This window comes from Cyanidioschyzon merolae, chromosome 16 (genome assembly GCF_000091205.1).
Source record: "Cyanidioschyzon merolae strain 10D DNA, chromosome 16, complete genome".
In the NCBI taxonomy this organism is placed as follows: domain Eukaryota; phylum Rhodophyta; class Bangiophyceae; order Cyanidiales; family Cyanidiaceae; genus Cyanidioschyzon; species Cyanidioschyzon merolae.
The window spans coordinates 656,166-675,191 of NC_010142.1; the positions used below are offsets into that span (position 1 = coordinate 656,166).

The 19,026-nt window shown below is 56.1% G+C and overlaps 6 protein-coding genes and 1 non-coding gene across 7 annotated transcripts, besides 2 other annotated features; 4 read left to right on the forward strand and 3 right to left on the reverse strand.

Moving 5' to 3' along the window:
• Positions 1-810: 810 nt before the first annotated feature.
• On the reverse strand, positions 811-1,464 carry CYME_CMP263C (hypothetical protein; the record flags this gene model as incomplete). The annotated part of the gene is made up of 1 exon (XM_005537849.1): positions 811-1,464. The coding sequence occupies one exon, from the start codon at positions 1,462-1,464 to the stop codon at positions 811-813; it is 654 nt and encodes a 217-aa protein (XP_005537906.1).
• Positions 1,437-4,464: a sequence feature (repetitive element).
• Positions 4,465-4,885: 421 nt separating this feature from the next.
• On the forward strand, positions 4,886-5,869 carry CYME_CMP265C (eukaryotic translation initiation factor eIF-3 subunit F; the record flags this gene model as incomplete). Its single annotated transcript, XM_005537850.1, has 1 exon — positions 4,886-5,869. One exon carries the CDS (start codon positions 4,886-4,888, stop codon positions 5,867-5,869), a length of 984 nt encoding a protein of 327 aa, XP_005537907.1.
• Positions 5,139-6,043: a sequence feature (possible transcribed region).
• A 410-nt stretch (positions 6,044-6,453) lies between these two features.
• CYME_CMP267C (similar to phosphatidic acid-preferring phospholipase A1) lies at positions 6,454-9,288 on the reverse strand (the record flags this gene model as incomplete). The annotated part of the gene is made up of 1 exon (XM_005537851.1): positions 6,454-9,288. The coding sequence occupies one exon, from the start codon at positions 9,286-9,288 to the stop codon at positions 6,454-6,456; it is 2,835 nt and encodes a 944-aa protein (XP_005537908.1).
• Positions 9,289-10,364: 1,076 nt separating this feature from the next.
• Positions 10,365-11,916, reverse strand: CYME_CMP268T. Its single transcript, XR_002461531.1, has one exon. It is a non-coding gene; the product is annotated as a hypothetical transcript (transcript).
• A 180-nt stretch (positions 11,917-12,096) lies between these two features.
• On the forward strand, positions 12,097-14,241 carry CYME_CMP269C (hypothetical protein; the record flags this gene model as incomplete). The annotated part of the gene is made up of 1 exon (XM_005537852.1): positions 12,097-14,241. One exon carries the CDS (start codon positions 12,097-12,099, stop codon positions 14,239-14,241), a length of 2,145 nt encoding a protein of 714 aa, XP_005537909.1.
• Positions 14,242-16,181: 1,940 nt separating this feature from the next.
• CYME_CMP270C (hypothetical protein) lies at positions 16,182-16,988 on the forward strand (the record flags this gene model as incomplete). The annotated part of the gene is made up of 1 exon (XM_005537853.1): positions 16,182-16,988. One exon carries the CDS (start codon positions 16,182-16,184, stop codon positions 16,986-16,988), a length of 807 nt encoding a protein of 268 aa, XP_005537910.1.
• Positions 16,989-17,954: 966 nt separating this feature from the next.
• CYME_CMP271C (similar to cyclophilin B) lies at positions 17,955-18,887 on the forward strand (the record flags this gene model as incomplete). The annotated part of the gene is made up of 1 exon (XM_005537854.1): positions 17,955-18,887. The coding sequence occupies one exon, from the start codon at positions 17,955-17,957 to the stop codon at positions 18,885-18,887; it is 933 nt and encodes a 310-aa protein (XP_005537911.1).
• Positions 18,888-19,026: the final 139 nt, after the last annotated feature.

Sequence of the window (19,026 nt, forward strand, 5' to 3'; positions counted from 1 at the left end):
TACTTTATCCGATATTATATATTTTGTATGATTTATGTCCAGTTATGAACAGAATCCAAGAGCATCGCGAACGAATGGGGACGCTCACGATCCCCGGGGTCTACCCCTGGTGGTGGTGCAGCGCCAGAAACTAGGTGTCGGCATCCGCGCGCGCGTGCGCAAAACCGCTCGGACACGGGACACCTGCATGGCGCAGGCACCAATAAGCCCATTATTCCTCGACACCAGTGGGCGCTCGCTGGTCCTTGGTGCACGGTTCACGGCTCGTGGTTATTCAGGGCCCTCGCACGGCGGATGCGAGACCCGACGCGAATGCGTGGCGCCTCAGCGTGCGCGTCTTCCAGCTCACGAGCGCCTGGAAACGTGGGCGATGCTGTACTCTGGTGTTGACCTCGCTGGTGGCATTGCAGGGTACGCTGTGGCGATGCAGAACGGAATGGACCTCCAAGAACCGAGTTCGCCGTCTCATCGACTGATACGAGACATGCTGGGGGATACCTAGCAAGCTTCTGGTGCAGGCGACGGTATCCCGAATAGCTGCCTCAGTTCGAGATCGCTTCTGATAACCATGACACGCAGCCAGGTCTGTGAGCCGTTCATCCGACTGGGATGCATCGCGCGATCAAGATTCGGAACATGAGGCTGCTTCTCCTTCTCTGTTGTCGCGCTCGGAAGCGCCGGCAGCCGCCAGTTACACACCAGGCCCGACAAGCATTCCACAGGTGCCGCACGGGATACATTGCGTGGTGGGGTCAGGTCGGAGGTCGCAGGCAACGCTGCAGCGGCGGTTCGCAACCGGTGCATGCCGGCTCAGTGGTACGCTTCTCTTGAGCTGACGCTCCCTGCACCCACGTTTGGTGCCTCGAAGGCGGCATTCGGCGTCTCGGCGCTGGCCTCATGTTTCTGTTCGTTCATGATACCGAGCACCGTGCCCATGGTCGCAACGCTCTGCTGCAGCGCGTTCAAAGTCGCTCGAAGTTCGGCGAGTTGCTCTTGCTGCTCGAGCCGTTGGCTGCTGATGGACTCCAGTTCGGCACGTCGCTCGCAGATCTCCAACTCCAACTCGGAACAATTTGGTAGTCGCTCGATCTCGACACACAAAGCCCGCAGCTCTCGCTCGCTAGCTAACTGCGACTCAGCAACGCTGAGCGCCTTCTTTTCCTCCGCGTATTGTTCCCGAAGTTGCTTCACTTGCGCCTCCAGTGTAGGCAGTGCTAGGCAACGAAGGTTGTCCTCGTCAGTGGCGAGCGCCTGCGCGGCTCTGGCGAAATGCTCGGCCGACTGCTCGAGCGCAGCCAGCGATCGAGCCAAAGCGTCCGGGGAGGTTTCCACTCCGCGTCCTGCTTGCGTGAGTACCAGCACTTGACCTGCTGACTGTAGGAACTCGTCGTAGCGCTGTTCAAGTCGTGCAGCGATTGCTGTTTCACAGTCACCGCTGTCGCTAACGGTGTACATTAGTGGCATGTGGCCCGCCCTAGACGAGAGGTCTCCAACTGACGTGCAGACGCGTCCCCGTCTTTTTCGACCGGCCACCCACTACTGCTTCTAACTTTTTCTTATATAGTTCGACTTTAAGAGGTTGTCAAACAAAGTTCTCTCTTGTCAACTCTGGAGCTCTCGTCTCCAGCACCGCACATCTCCTGATATTGATGGCGGCATCGAAGTCACGATTCACGAATTCCATACGTTTCTTGCCATCGTTGGTTGTACTGACCAATGCGAGTAGTCCACGAACTTTCGCCATCCTTTCCATTTGCTCCTCCGTAAGCGGTCCATACTTTATTATATCTTCAGGGCTCCTCTGGCACTTTTCCATCTCCACTCTCTGAAGTGTACAACCCAGCTCGTGGTGTGTATACGATGTTCGAAACTCATCTACAGGTATCGTAACGAAACGCCGTGCACACTCCTTGTGCGCTCTCGTCGTTGGAGCTGGTGTACACCCTTTTTGGGTCTTCCAGCGCCCTGCTCCGTATGCTACGACGAGCCTCTGACTTTCATCCTCCTTCAGGGCGTTCAACTGATTGAAAAAGTTCGCGAACGCCCGCTGTTTCCCACAGTATAGATTCATACGCAGACGAGCCCACCGAGGCTTTGTATACTCCTCCCACAGCGCCTCCCAATGAGCAACGCGAACTTTCATGAATTTCAGAAAAGCTTGAAAGTCCGCTCCTCGGCTCGTCACCTCGCTCATAGCTTCCAAGTGGTCCTTTATTCCTGCATTCCATGTCTTAATTTTCTTCCTCGCATTCATGATTCCCGATTCTCGATAGTCTCTTGCTGTCGAGAACCTCAGAAGACGCATGTGTTTCTGACGCAAGTTACCGTCAGTACCGTCGTCCGCAAGCTTGGATACAGCGATGGATATGATATTTGTGTTTCCGGGGTCCGCGCCAACGACAAAGTCGTTTTCCTGCACTTTCTGCGTCGCAGCATCCGCTTGTTTGTTTTCTTCATGTTTCGCCGAGCGCGAAGCCGAGGGCGGAACTGGACGATCTTTCCTCAACCGCAGATAGTGTACACACATGGGTATTCCATCGCTTTCAATCAACCCAGTGAATTCCTTTTTCTTGCTGACTTTGAGCCCTTTGAAATTGAAGATATTCTTCCAGTACGTCTCGCGGGTTTCGGCGGTGATCTCTGTGCTCCTTACATCGAACTCGGGACTGGTCTCAGTCATGATGCCGTAAAGGACGCCGGAGTCGATAGTCACAAAATGTGACTTGATGTTGCCCAACGGAACCACGTTGAAGCGCTCGCCCATTAGGAACGCCTTCCGTCTCTCCCATTCTTCATTTTTTTCCTCACTCAGCTTCATCTCCGCTTTGCGATCGAGCTCTCGGTCCAAAAACACAAAATACCGTAGGACGAGACGATCGTATCTTTCCTTATCTTTTTTCAACTCTGATATCTTGTCTGTCGGATTCGCCAGCCCCGAAACTGCACGGTGCTCTTGCATAACCGCACGGATTACAGAAGCTGCATTCGTGATCTCTTTTGACGCCTTCTTGTCGACGAATCCGATCCCATCTACACGCCGGCGATTGTTCGTGATGCCATTGATAATCGCCCATATCCCTTTGGGAGAGATGCCCGGGATAGAGTGCAAATGCGGCGCGTATCATGAAACGTTCGAGGTTCGTTGTCAAACGATTCTCCAGATTCGTGAGTCACTTCATCGCCCCATAGTCGTAAATATCCCGGTCATCCCTGTACTGGGTACCCTCGAAGCGGAATTCCGCGAAGTTTTCGTGGAGGGCATGCACCCGCTCATTTTCCATCCGCGCATCCTTTGTACCAAGCATCAGCTGACGAATAAACTTCTTATCGAAAAACTCGTCCGGAATCTCGACCGTTTCCATGTGCGTCACGTCGCGATACATCTCCCGTACCAAATGCATCAGTCCTGACGACGCCTTTACAATACTCTTGGAGTACGAGTCGACACGGTTTCTGATAGCGTCTCGCAACTTTTCCCTGTAGGGATCCTTGATATGCTTAAGGACACCGGCTTTCACCACCATCTCGTCGTACATTCGTCTTTCTTGCATCGTTCGACGTAGAGCCTCCCCCCCCCCTTTGGTCCTTCTTCTTTTCCTTTTCTTCTGGACTCGTCACTGTTTTTTGTTTTTTCTGGCAGCCGGCGACACTGGGCCTCCAGGATCGTGGACTTGCTTTTTCATCACTTTCCTTTTCTTGTTTGTTTTTGAAAAACAACGCTCTTTGATCCCTTCTGTTATACACAGCAAAAAATCAATCGAGCATTTTTCCTTGAGGTTTGAAACACAAATGAACTGAAAACTGTACTTTGCTACGACCTCAACGCAAACACAACTTTTACAGCTGAACAAGACGCTTCTGATCGCGATTGCGTCTCCCTTCAACGGCGACGGGCGCGTCGTGTCTAATGCCTGCCAGATAAGGATGTGCGCGTATCGGGCGCACTCTATAGAACAAAGAACAGATACTGACCATTAAATCGCCACGAGATAACGATTTCTTTCCCCTCTACGATAAACGTTGAGACGGGGAAAACTGTCGGTACTTTCGAAAGTTTACCTTCTAGACGCAAGGTCCCGCGGATTGCACGAGTCTCCCAGGCTCGTGCTTCACGCTCCGCCACTGGCAGGTGCTTTCGTGACATCTGAGCAACTCGTCCGTAACGCACTCCACTCTGGGACTTGGAACGGGTAGCCGCCGTCTGGGCGTTGCCCATGATGCAGTGGACTCCTGGTATATCGCGTTGCGCTGCCGCAGGCACTAGATCAATCTGCGCAGCTTGCAGACTCCTAGAACGACTATGAGCCACGACTCCGTTTCAGGTGAAGCGTTCCTCGGTCCGACGCCCTCAGAGGTATGGCAAAGCCGTTCAGTCTCCGTGATGCATCGGCATCAGCGATAGAACCGCAATTGCGGGTGCTCAAAGCAGGTAATCGGCGCTCGATAGAGCATAAGAATCGACCATTACATCCGAAAAGGTTTATGGGTCATGTAGCTTGAGGGTAAGTGCATCATGATGGATGCTTTCCCGAAACCCAACATCCATCCATCCATCCATCCATTCTGCAATCTAGGATCCATGGTCCACGTAAACGTTTTGTATAAAAAATTCTCATCAGCAGCAGCGACGGCGCTAGGCCCCAGCCGTCATCCTGGCGCCCGCTGAAGGCTCGCTGCGAAGCCTCGGCTGCATCGCAAGCCCAGGTGTCGTTCCGTTGTCAACCGAAAACACTTGTAGATCGAGTTGGTGCTGAACAACGTGGGCTCTGTGACTCCTCCCTAAACTCTTGCTCGCTTCTGATTGGGAAAAGGTTTGCAGCCTCAAACAGTGTGTGGAGAACACTAGAACTTAACCAACACCACACCGCCCACGACACAGTTACCCATGGACCTGGTGCCAGTCGCTGGCGTTACAGGCCAGACGCTGCAGGTGCACGCTTCGCCCACGGTTATTCTTGAGATTCTTGAACAATTCTTTCTGAAGAAACCAGACCAGGAACGGGTGATCGGCGCACTGCTCGGCGAAGTGAACGTGCTCGACGATGAGCACTCCACAAGTGCAGGCACCGACGCAGCGGTGCGTCGGCAAATCGAGGTCTGGGGGAGTTTTTACGTCCCACATAGCGAGACGGACACGGAAATCGCTTTAGATATCGATTACTTTGGACAAATGCGTGCACTGAGTTTACAGGATGGGAGCACGGGCCCGACCGTCGACATCATCGGCTGGTACACGACCGGCGGGATCGACAAGCCCACGTCGATCATCATTCACGAGTTCTTTGCACGTCAGTGTAACCTTCCCGTTGACCAGGTCGTCTGCTTGCTGGTGCGTCCGGATATACGCGAGAGCAATGCTTCCAAACGCGTGGTCCATCCACCGCTGATCCAAGCATACTCAGGATTTGCTTCCGTTCTTGGCCGTCAGAACATGAGCACGGACTTGGAACCCGTGCCTCTGGAAGTAACCGCATCAGACGCAGAGCAGTTGATGCTGAATGGTGTCGTTCAGGCGCTCGCAGCACAGAGCAATGTGCATTCGCGCTTCGGGCGGATAACACGGGCGACGGCGCTCGGCGGGGCGACGCACGAGCTCGTCAACCTGACGCGTAGCCTGCGCAAACTGGTTGACGCCTTGGACACTGTCCTCGAGTACCTACGAGATGTGGTATCTGGTGAAAAAGCTGGCGATCCCGCTGTGTTGGAGCTGTTGAACTTGGTAGAGGCTGAGCTGAATGCCTGCGGCGACGAGGCGCTCATGCACGCGCTGGATACGAATCTGAAAGACCAGCTCATGACCCTGTACCTCAGTAGACTCACGAGTGCGAATCTCGTTCTGGGCGAACGCCTGCTCACTCTGGAGAAATAGGGAACCTGACCTCGCAGACCCAACGAGCGAACGAACGATAGGGACCCAGGGAAGCGACGCGCGCGCAACGCAGCTGCAGCACTTGCCTTTGCCGAGAACTATGGAGGTGGCATCGCTCGGCAAGAGGCATCTGTTCGAATCGCTTTGTTGTTGCACAGATCAGAGCATGGATGCGCGAGACTCACCAGGTATGGCAATGGCTTTACAGGCGACAATGAATACCACGATGCAATCATCCACGCATGCGTGCATCTATCAAGCGTGCACAGGCAGGACACGTGTAGCACACGTGTCCCCGAGTCAAGCGCCGCTGCGGCGGCATCGACGGCACCACCGCCGCACGGCAGCCCTGATGCACTGGCAAGCGCGTGCAGTGCCCGGCTATCCCACAGGTTTGGACGACTTGCTAGCCACAGGCATGACATGGGAAGTTTGATCCGTAGTATACCCACTGCGCCTTCTCTGTGCATACTGCCTGGATGCGTCCGTGCAGGAACCGCTGGTAACCGTACTGGTAGTCCCGATGACCTCGCACTGGCCTCAACAACGCTGCAGGTGAATCGGAGGGACCGGTGCAGCTCTTTTCACACGGATGCAGGGCGCTGGTCATCGTCTTCGCTCGAGTAAAACGATTCCGGTGTGCGCATCGTGTCACTCATCGCACCAACTGGATCCGAGTCCGCTGCAGCCGCTGTTCCGATAGGGGTCTCTGCGCGCAGGCCGTCGAGCCGTGTCATAAACGCCGACCGCACCGTCGGATACGCAGCAGACAGACGATTGGAAGGCGGCACAGACTGGTGCACCACTGCAGGGCGCTCGGGTGCTGCCTGTGCCCGCTCGGCGTCGTCCTTTGTGAGGTCGCCGCCTACTTGCTGCGGAACGGCCGTCGAGACGCCACATAACATCGTTGGCATGCCGTCGCGTGCCTGCCCGTCGTCGTTACCATGTGGAGGCGTTGCGACTACCGAGCGCTCGACCTTGTTGTCGGCGGGAAGGCGCTTTTCCGACGCATCCAGTAGTGCTGTGCCGGGTGCGTACGACGCGTATGGCAGCGCTGGATCCAACGCTTCCGCTGTACCCGATATGGACGCAGCGCGATCATCACGAATCGATGCAGCGATGTTTGCATTGGACTCTGCTCGAGCGGCTCTTGTCGTATGCCCGTTGCTGGCTTCTGACTCGGGCTGCACCAGACCCGATGCGGGTGACGGGCTTGCCGGCCCCGGGCAGACCGTCGGGCAAGGCGTTGCTCCTTGTGCCCTGCTTTGTGACTGGTGCTCATGCGCTTTCCCAATGCGCGGACTCGTTGCGACGGATTGTTGGTGCTGTCGCTCCAGTTGCTGTCGCAGAATATACTGGATAATAAAATAGGCCACATCTCGCGACCGCCAGTAATTCAAATGCGCCGACAAGCCCCACAGATCTTCCATAAAATTTGGTCGCATCACATAATCGATCCGAAACTGGCAGACCAACTTGCGAACAGTTTCGAGCTGGGGGAACCATCCATGAGGCTGCGGCGATCGTGTCCAGTGCAGGGGCTGCGTAGTCGCGGGGTCTCCCGTCGACGACTCTTCGGGGAGCTCGCGTTGCACCGGCGAAGTGCCATTTCTTGGTTTGAACGCTGCGCTGCCCAGTTGCTTGCCTGCTGTTGACGCCGCAACCGGTGCGCAGGACAAGGTCCCTGAATCGTGGTCGCTGACAAAGTCGCCGCTGCCGCTACCGTCTGCACTACCATCCTTGGCGTTAGCGGTGCGCGCCCTGCCAGAGCGACCAGTGGACTGGAACGACAACCACGAGCTCGCACCACCAGCCATCGCAGGGATCTCCACCGGTGGAATATCGGCAAAGAACGGGTCCAGAATCGGTTCAATTCGACAGGCGGCCGGGTCGCTGGGATTGATAATGTTCACCAGTCGGAACGGCCAGTATCCTATAGTGGATCGAAGATGATCATCGACATTGAGCACGTGCCCGAGCGGCGATCCGGTTAGAAACAGGTTGTGCACGGGAAAACGTAGGCGCAGGCCTTCACGTTCCAACATAATAGGGTCACTGAGCACTTGCTGAACCAGCAGCTCGTACGAAATGACGCTTCCAAGCGAGTGACCTAGAATAGAAATATCGCCGCGAAATTCCGGATACTTCTGGCGGAACCGCTCGTACTCTTCGTTGAGTTGCGCGACCACTTCGCACTGAATAAAGCGTTTGATTCGAGGCGTCAAGTAAAACAGTATATCCATCAACTTGTTGTTGACGAGTGTGCGCCAGCGCGACGGTGTTTGGTCGCCCAGTGGATTGAGCTGCAGCATCCGTTGGTATACATCGAGCTTTCGCAGCGCTGCACGCCAATGGCAGTATATTGTCTTAATCCCAAAGTGCGTTAGCGCATCGGGAAGCGTGTTCTGCATAACCTCATCGAGCGCATCATGAAAGTTTTTCAGGTTCTCGCGCAGCCGCTGTTCATCAGATCCAATGCCGTGAACGATACAGATCAAATGTTGCGGTGGGGTCACTTCCGCCAACATGCCGCGAATACTACGGCGATGGGTCACCGCATCGTTCGTTTGTTGGCCCTTCTGGATATTTGTTTTGGCGACAACCGAGGCCGCCTCGGCCATGGAGGGAATCGCATGTGCGGGTGGTGCAACCGAGCGTGCGCGGAAGAATGCCTCCTTCCAGCAGATCAGATCCTCCTCGGAGTCTGCCGCGAAATAGTGCACAACGCCCTTGGCATCTTTCACTTCCAAAATATAGGGACGTCGTGGATCGCTATAACTTGGCGTTCGAATATAGTCCCAGTAGAAGAGAGAGATGGTGTGAATGAGCCGGCCACGCCGTCCCGTTCGTGGGTCGTGTTCGAAGAATCGCAGCAGCGAACCGTCCAGGGACAACCAACATCGCTGCCAACGCATGCGCCAGCGATAATAGAGATAGCCGGCCATGTCCGGCTTTACGAGTTTGTGCAGCATCTCCGGGGACAGCAGCACAGCGGACGCGTCGATGGTGATCTGTCCAACACTCCGTCGCTTGAGGTTCGGGCTAGAGGAGGCAGCGGTCTGCGTTGCAGGTACACCAGCGTGAACCAGTTTCCGAGGAGGGCTATCAGCTGGCGAGCGCTGCTGCACCGCAGGTTCCCCTGTGGCACCTTGAGCGTTTGAGGAGCGCGCTCGTTCCGCTGCTCGCGCTGCTGGTTCAGGAGCCACCAGCGCCGAGCTCCATCCCGTTGCAGTTGAAGTGCCTACTTGCTCACCAGGTAACTCGTTCACGTGACGCTCTGCATGATTTGTGTTTTTCTGTGATGCCGAACGATACCACCAGCGGGCGAGCGCGGAAAGCGACGACTCGGACGTAATACGAGCCCATTTGTCGGGAGCTGCCCCACTGTCGTCGTTTTCACTCTCCATGTTTTTTAGCATGACGCGCAGAACAACGCGGACTTGGAAGCGAAGTCGCTGATGCCCACTGCACTACCCGTACGAGTCCAGGGGTCTAAGCTGTGACTGTCCGGCGTCCAGCACGAGCAGCGAAAATCGCGAAAGCGTTTTGGCTTGACGCTGGGCGCTGTGTCCAGTGTGACTGGATCCGCCAACGTTGACGACGCGTGCGCCGCACGTGGCATTCCTGGAGCGGGCGTATGCGAACCCTGAACCTACGGAAGCGAGTTGCTCTCAGAGCGGGCGTGTGCGAACCCTGAACCTACGGAGGCGAGTTGCTCTCAGAGCGGGCGTGTGCGAACCCTGAACCTACGGAGGCGAGTTGCTCTCAGAGCGGGCGTATGCGAACCCTGAACCTACGGAAGCGAGTTGCTCTCAGAGCGGGCGTATGCGAACCCTGAACCTACGGAGGCGAGTTGCTCTCAGAGCGGGCGTGTGCGAACCCTGAACCTACGGAGGCGAGTTGCTCTCAGAGCGGGCGTGTGCGAACCCTGAACCTACGGAGGCGAGTTGCTCTCAGAGCGGGCGTATGCGAACCCTGAACCTACGGAAGCGAGTTGCTCTCAGAGCGGGCGTATGCGAACCCTGAACCTACGGAGGCGAGTTGCTCTCAGAGCGGGCGTATGCGAACCCTGAACTTACGGAAGCGAGTTGCTCCCGGAACGAGCTTCGGATTCTGGAAAAGCGTTCGCAGTCTATGGAAGCGATGAAATCCTGTAGATGCGTTGAGATTGTATGGAGGCTCCCGCACCTGTAGTGGCGTTTGCTCAGTATTCAAGCTTCCGCTGAAGATGCGCTTGACCATTTACCGAAGCATCGATGCTCTTCGGTACGTGACTGCTCGAATCCGAATTGATTTCCGCTACACAGACAAATTTGAAGGTGTCGGGTTTCGCTCCTTCTCCTAATCGTATTTTCGACGGTATTCCCGGTACCGAGCCTGACGGTTCACAGACTCGATCCTGTGGCGATCTGGAGGCCCCGAAAGCGTCTAGCAGAATAGTAGTTGCGCGGAGCACTTGGTGGCCTATGATTATCGATCTAGTCTGCAGCAAGTATGTGTTTTTAAATGCTCGGCGTTTTTTTGGCGTCTGCGACCCCAAAACGTTCTCTTGTATTTAATGAAGAACAAGCTCGACGGCCGAGTCTGCGCACACGGATACGGAACACGTGCTGAACGTCGATGCACTGGCAACGCGCGAAGCACGCTGCACTTTCAGAACAGCAGCGTGTGCGGCTCGCTCGATTTCATGCATCCGCAGCAAGTCACCAGCAAAGCGACGAGCTGCGCGACTCTCGTATTCTCGCTAACAGGTCGCTGGCGACTTGCTCAGGTTTCCATACAGCCGAGGCACCATGGGTATATGCTCCAAACGACCCCGCTCGCTGCTTGTTGAAGTTCACGCGAAACGTTTGGGCCGTAAATGTGCGGACCCGCCCCAAGGATCTGGAGAAACGTTCCACGCGATGCGTCGCTGCTTGCTCGCAAGACTCAAACCCGTTTTCAATCGATGCTCTGTGCGAAGAACAGAGCGCCATCCCGGTTCGGCGGCTGGGCCTCAGATCGAGCACGGGTGTACTACCTCTTATGGGGCGGGCATCTTTATCCTATTCGTCTTTTTATGATAGGCTCGGACACGTGTCCGCGACACGCATATCGGGCTCGCCTGCCCTGAGCGCCCCCCGGACACGTAGCGCTCAGATGCGTGCGTGTCTGAGTACCTAGACATGAATGTACAATTAGGACGATGCAGGGTGAATTCTCCACAACGCCTCTTTACCTCTCGTGTGATCCCAGGAGCGAAGCGCATGCATCCCAGCAATATGCATCCTGCATATAGCGCAAAGACAATGAAATGATGTCCAGTTCAGTTGCTTCGGGATACTAATCGGAGCGAACGGACCTGGACTTGTGGTTGTGCAGGTTGTCGTCTTCTAGACCGCACGTGGTTCTGGGCCCGAGTCCAATCGGCATTCCAGGAGGACGCTAGCAGCTGGCATGCCATGAGCATGAGCGAGCGACGGAAGCGGGTAATGGACGAGTCGATCGCCGGCTACAGGCCCAGCAAACCAGCGCTCGGTTTCGCAGCTCGTTCTTTCACGATATCCTCTTAGCGGTGGCTGCAAAGCGCGTTGGATAAGTACAGTCCAGGCACTGGAGCGAGCTTTAACGGAACTGCGAACAATATCCATTCCAGACGCTATTCAGCTTGCGTACGTACAGCGTTGCCATAGGAAGCAACCAGGCCCCTTGAAAAGAAAGGGTTGTTCTGGGCTCCCGTCCCGCTGATGAAGCGTACCTCCATCTATCAAACGCTCATCTCCAGAACGTCGCAAGTTCGGCGACAAGACAATCAAGTGTGGGATCAGACGGGCCTCAGCGGCTGGCGTCATGTTGGCGTCGGAGTAGTTCTCAAAGGGCGTGTGTGTGTGTGTGCCGCCGCCCCAGCTTTTTCTTATGGCTCGCACTCGTTGCGTCCCCGAACCAGGTTCCCCGGAAGCGGGGGTACGGCAGGTACGTCAGGACGATGAACAGAGCTCGTCCGCAGTCGATTCCATATACGCACTGCTTCTGCACCAGACAGGAACTCGTTGCTGACAACTGGCCTCAGCCGCACGAAGCGAGCCGTGCTGAGCGATGATTCGGGGGCGTCCAGAGATCCAGCGCAGTCGAGTCGTTCTGGGGCCCGAGGTGCACTGAACTCAATACCCGCTGTTACTCGCTCGCATTCCTATTCATCAAAGTTCGAATCGGCCGACATATGCGTGCCATTGGGTCACTGAACGTCCATGTCAACCGAAGAGAGCCGTGTAAAGCGCCTTGAACTTGTGCTCAACGGCGTCGAAGACGAGCGAGAACGCGAGCGAGCGCACGCAGTTCGGACTTTGCAGTCGCTGCTCCCGTTACAACCACTGGAAGTTTTGCTGATTGTCAAAAGAATCGACGCAGCTTTACGAGCAGAGCGGCCACCTCACTGGAAGTACACAACGGGGGCTTTAACGGTCGCTGCTGCACTCTTGTCAGCCGAACGTGGAGAGGCGCTGGAGCAGCTCACGACCACAGCCCGGGTCAGTAGAAGAAACGTTGCACCGGGGGTTGCTGAGAGACATTGTTTCCAGGAAACCCCGCAAAGGATGGCACTGGTTCAATCCGTTGACCACGAAACACTCGAAGCACTCCTTGAGCTCTTAACCGCAACCTTACCCGTGTTTCTGGGGCGGTCGGAGGCAGCGCTTCGGGTAGCTGCCGTCGAAGCCTTGCGCCAAGTTGTCTCGCACCGGAGTCTTGCGGCCTGGACTTACCTTGTCCCTACACTTTTATGTCTACTGGAAGAACAACTGGTGCGCTCGCGCTCCTCTGAGTCTATCACACTAACACAGGACAAAGCGAAGGCCACGATTTCCGAGACTTTTGCAGTTTCCGACAAACCAGTAACCACAGCGCAGGAGACTTTCGCACTAGAAAGCACACTAGATGCGATTGCAGCGGGTTTGAGTGCCCTCGCACCGCTCGATCTGGTTCCCAGTCTCGTACTTGCGCATCATGCCTTCTTGGAAAGCAACGTTCTATCCCGCTGTTTACAACATCGCAACCGTTTTGTTCGTGAATCGCTTCTGCATCTTGTATGCGAGTTGATAAGACGTTGTCAGGATTTGCTGGATCGTTGCGAAGGCCAAGTTCAGGATAATCGACAGCTCGTCCGAGCGACTGCGCTGGCATGTGCGCCGCTGATCGCCCGGGGCCTCGACGACAACTGGAGCCAGGTTCGCTTCGCGGGCATGCTCGCTGCGCACCGTCTCTACCTGGTGTTCGAACAGCTTCCACTACAGCTTCGTTTCAGCGTTGATCGCCTCCTGTTACCTCGCTTGTGTCTGAATCGACACTACTTGGCTGAAGGCGTTCGAGAGTATGCCCGTAAGACCTGGCTTGCGTTGTTTGGTGCGCATGGACGAGAGCTGGTGGCCACCAACTTGGCGGATGTCATTCCGTATGTATTGAAAGAGTCGCAGGCTGAGAACCATGCCGTGCGAGAGGCCGCTTGCCATTTGATGGCGGAGATCGCGGATCGCCTGGATCCTTGTCTAGTGAAGCCGTACGTCGATGCGCTGCTTACGGCGCTTATCGACTGCTTTCACGACGAGAGCTGGCCCGTTCGGGATTGTGCGAGCAGTGCTTGTGCAGCGCTCGCCATGGTGTTTGATCTCCACGAGCAGCCTCCAGAACGTGTTGATGAACTCTTTACCCTATGGTTCAGACATTGCGCGGATAACATCCCTTCGGTACGCCAGCACGCTGCGGAGGCGCTGGCGAAAGTGAGCGCTCGACTGCAGGGCGCCTACCTGGAACGCGTCTTCGAGTACCTGGGTTCGGCGCTCGCTCGAGCAACGGAGCAGCCTCCAGACCTTGTCGCTGGCGAGAGTGCCTCCACGGAAGTGACGGAAACCACATTTCAATCGATGAAACAAGTTCGCGACAATGATGTGCGTCTGCATAGCAATCAAACCATGTATAGCTGCGGCTCCTTGGCCCCGAAAATGCGCGCTCGCCATCAGCGAGTGGGCTGTATGGATTGCGCGTACCTGCGTGAACCAGAACCCTGGGAGTATACTGATGGAGCGCTTTATGTATGGCGGCATCTCTCAGAGCTAGGATATGGCGAGCGTTGCGCTTCGAGTCCGTATCTGGAGCTTATTGTGGAGCGCCTGATCCAGCTGCCCATGTTTCATCGCTTGCCCACACTCTGGGCTACGTTATGGACCCAGTTTGCGCTGGCTTTGCCTTTTTTGCCACCGCAACGAATCGCAGAGATGCTGCCCAGGATCCGTGCAGCCATGGGGCGTGTTGCAGACTGCGGACAAGCGCATGTCCTCAGAGCACTCGAAGAGATGCGGCAGGCACTGAAGCCATGGGAAACGACCGACGATTCCAAGTGAAGCTCGCGCACCCATGTGATATCAGCATGCTCAAGTTCGCAAAGCAGGTACACTGGAGCGATGGAGAGACCCGTTGCTGCGACAGGGGCTCAATGCTCCTGTCTGCGTTAACGCACCACTTGATTCGTACCGGCTGCGTGCCAGCGACGCTGCAGCCGTGGCGGCGCCCACTGCTGCCTTAGTATGGCGGTTTGGCCCGGCGCAGTGCATCCGAGCGAGCCGGCCTGCAGCCAGGCACCTTGTCGGGTTCATGGCGCATACGCCACCGTGAAACCCGATACACCAATACGGGCAAACTGGGCTAAAGCAGCCGAGGTGTTCGTGCGCAGCCACAAGCTTCACTTGCCCTGCTGCATGTGCGAACGGTTCGCGTTATCATCCCTATTTCCCGCTGAAAGTCCTGTTCATGCGCACGTGGTATACCTGCTCTGCATCGGAGCTTGAGTTGCTCACCGATAGGTAGGGGCGCGCTAGACCTCGTGTTTTTGCGGGCCTGCCCCACAGCCAGTCAACGTGGCGGACCCACATGGCCAGCGCCAACGCACTCGGGGCAGAACAGTTCTTATGCAAGTTTCACAGCAGACCCTGAGGAGGCCGCCGCTTCGTCTTCCTGACGATCTTGAGCAAAGATAACACGCTGCTTGTCTGTCTGCCTTTCTGCCTGTCTGTGTCCGTTGAACAAGCATTCGGCAATACAACGCGCTGGCGTCAACGCCGTGCCGCTGCTCATGGCTTCTCATGTTGAAACCGAATATCGTTCACTCTATCATGTTGAAACATGGATCCTGGTCGTAAACTTGGATGTTTCCATGGACATGGTCCAAGCATAAGACGCACCATTCACTGATCCAGATACATGTATGCATGGTTGGAACGGGGCGGTACCTCCGCATGCACTGCAGCTGTGTTGCGTGCACAGGACGTCGGCAAGCGCACACACGTGAGGATGCAGAAGCAGCGCTCAGTCACCTGCAATTCAAACGGTACAGGTGCACTTGACATCGGCGAGTCGAGCAAGCGCCACCTCCCGTGAATGAAGACAATCAGAGCTCTGACGCTGCGAGCATCGTGGTAAGCGTCTCTTCCAGAAGAGAGGTCGTTCCTTCGAAAACCCGCCGAGAAACACGCCGCCCTGAGCGTACCGTGTAGATCTGGCCTAATGAAGACACCGACATCGACAATGCTGACATGTATCTGGATCAGCGACTTGGACCCGGTGGTCGGTGCCGCTGCCCCCTGACCGAGGCTCTCGCTGTGATGGACAGTTTGCCGCTAATGGACCCAGTTTATGCTTGAAGCTCTATCCGGCGTGCACCATCTCGACACAGATTGCCTCGTTGTTAACGCCGGAAAGCGTCAGGTCGATCCCATGCACCACCGGCTGCTAGACGCGATCAATTGCCTGGGCGGCACGATCGACAACACGCATACGATGGATCGTTACACGATAAAGTCACGTTCTGTCCATAAAAATAGATAATTGTATTGCCTCAGATGACGCTGACGTTCCCATAGCACGCAGCGCACCACAAGTACTGCATACACGCATACGATGGATCGTTACACGATGAAGACACGTCCTATCCATAAAAGTATAGCTTTGTACTACCCCTCATGCCACCCTCGTTGCCACGGCACGCGCAGCATCACCGAAGGCACCCCAGGGCATCGCGGCTTTGGCCCGCCTCCAGTCAAGCGCGCGCGCCAATTCGGCAGCGATTCGAAACCGACGCGACGACGCCCGGGCGCTGAGGTGCAATCGTTTTTTCTCGAACGTGAGAAGGCCGTTGCAAGTAACCGCTTCTGTGGGGTGCGCTCGTTCCTCGAACCACATAACGCCTAGACTTGGAATACTTTCAGAAGACAATTTATTCCTAGGAACTGTCTTGCATATAACATCGTGCTTGTGGAGAGGTTGCGGCGCTACATGGGCGTTTTGTATGGAGCAGCAGAGCCAAAGACCAAGCGACGCCAGCGCCTGGGAGCGAGGAACGCCACAACCTGAAACGAGCCCGCGTGCCGATCTGGCGTCATTGAGGCACGCAGAGGGATATGCAGAAGATCCCTTGTTGTCTACGGAGTTCATCGGTGAGATCGACGTGGACCAGTTGGTTGCCGAACTGGAGAGCCAGGCGCCACAGCTTCTATCTCAAGGGGGAGGCTTTTTCGCGGAAAGCTCGTTTGGTGAAAGCACCCGAGGCGCGCCTGAGGCGAGAGAAGTTCCCGGCATACAGCGCGGTACAGTCGCGCCCGCTTATGTGGAAAGGAGCGTTTCTGGTGGCGTCGGTAACGCTGCTGCCTCAACCGGCGCCAGGCGTTACAGCAGTGGCTCCGCAGCAAGCGCCAGCACCAGAGCTGTTGGCCTTGAGACGGCCGAGGTCAGCTCGTTTGAGGTGAGCTCGCTCGGCAAGCGACCTAGTGCGCTGGGCAGCCCATTCTTGCATCGGAGTCGCAGCCTCACGGCAAGTATGGCTGCAGCTGCTGCCGCCGCCGCCGCTGGAGTCGGCTCAAGCGCTGAGTTTCGCCAACAGTTCGAGGAGCGGCTACGCAAGCTTGAGCAAGACTACATGGAACTATGTCGATATGTGAATGAGATCCAGGCCAACGTGGCCATAGAAAGACATGTGGAACTCCATCGTTTACAGCGAGATAATGCCGAGCTCGCGGCGCTGAACCGCCGCCTGGCCGAGGAACTCGCTCGTATGCAGAAGCGCCTCCAGGAGGGTCACGGCGGAGCCCAGTCGTGAACGCGAGCCCCTATTTATACGAACAGGCTGGGATTCCATTGCCGCGGTTGCCGTCATTGCCATACGTGCACGTGTTTGGGCATGGTAATGCGCTGGAAGGCAAACATGCATTTAAAGAGTGTTTGACAAAACATCACTGCAAAGAAAGTACTGCCAAAGGCGATTCAGCCAGAGACTCCATGCGCATTGCAGCGTTCGTGTCTTGAGCGGTATGGAGTGCGCTGCCCGCTTTCCAAGACGAACACGCCTCCGAGTGCGCCGGTGGCTTTCCGCAACTTCAAGCGACACTGTGCTGCCAGAGACGTTGCGCCCAAGATATTAAAAAACAAGGAGCGCAAACGATGTCGAACGCGCCAACGACCAAGTGCAGTAATCCAGCGTTGAGGCGCTACCCTCTCGAAAAACGGCGACTCGTTGGGAAGCCACCAGCAAAACAACCCTTCTTTGCGCTCATCCCCGAGGCAATACCTTCTTGCCACGTGACCCGAACGTCGTGCACAGGTCTCAGGTTGCGCTATGCGCCGCTGCAGCTCCTCTACACGGGTAGCAGCCGTCGTGCACCAGTGTCGCAACCCAGTCCCCTGGGCGACGTTTTCCGCTCTGTCTCACCGCCGTGTCAGCCGCGTGTCAGCTTCGGTGCGCACAGCTGCTGACCATCACACCCATACATATGCGACTCGAAAGCACTAGGTTGCTTCTATCCCGGGCCCATGAAGCATAACCGCTCTGGCATGCACACCCAGTGCACACTGCCGCTCCAGTAGATGCGGCAATTGCATCGATGATGAGCTTGGACTGCTGCTGCAAGGGCGCGCACGACCTCGACGACGACGACGACGACGACAACAACCACGCCCGTCGTGGCGTTCGGCTTAGGGCTTTGGGAGCTACCTGTCGTGAGCACGCTACATGCCTAAAGCTTGCAAGGTTTACCGACACTTTTCAGGTCCTTGATTCGGTGCAACCATGTTCATCTCGTATAGTGTCAGCAGCTTGTGGCGAGTGAGCGATTATGACACGAGCTTCGTGTCATCAACGGGTCCACGCGCCCCAAATAACGAACGGCAACGGCGGGTAAGCACACGTCCATTTGCGCAGAACTTGCGTCTGGCAGAGGAACCAGTCTGGGATCGCAGACAACTTATGAAGCAAGCTGGAGTTCTGCTTGAGTTGCTGGCGATAAGCTCTGTTGCATCAGCCAAGGCAGCACAAGTTGCAGACAATCCGCCGACACAGCACACCAGCTGCCGAGCGGGGACTCCGTTCGCGAAAGTGACCGATAAAGCTCGTTTCGTAGTGCAAATAGGTACAACTAGTGGAAGCGAGCGGCTACCTCTTGTTATAGGGCTCTTCGGCACCGAGGCGCCTGAAGCGGTCGAGCGTTTCAAGCAACTCGTGGAACAGCGACTGGTGCATCACGGCCGACAACTCGGCTATTCGTATACAACGGCGTCGCGCATCATACCTAACCAAAGGATTGAACTGGGTCGTATATCGCAACTGGAGGACTTGGCAACAGCTGATGGTGTCCCACTTCGCCCGAGGATGCTGCTCTCCCCGGGGACCCGGGATCGTAACGCACTCCGGCATCGATGTGCTGGGACTGTATCGATTCCGCATGAGCCGGGACGCGGTTTCGAGTTTTGCATTCTACCTGTTGATGTATCCGATGAGCATGCATTTGTTCAGGAGCTCGATGCGGAAAATGTTGTCATTGGCTGCGTGATCCAGGGTATGGATACCGTGCGCCAGCTCAACGAGATTCCAGTGAGTCGACCTACCCCGCGTGACATGCTGCGGCGAGTGGGGCAGGCCCTGGGCGACGTGCGTGCTCGCCAGGATCCAACGTGGCGACCGCTGCGTAAAGTACGCATCCTGGAATGCTCCTTAATTCCCTAAGGGATTTGAAGAGATATGGTGATCTCGATTCACAGTGAGCGCGTCCATGCATCCTGCTCAGCAAGGCACAGAGGATCTGGGCATTCGAATCTGCGCCAAATGATGGGAGAACAGCTCTTTCGGAGGGAGGACGTCCATG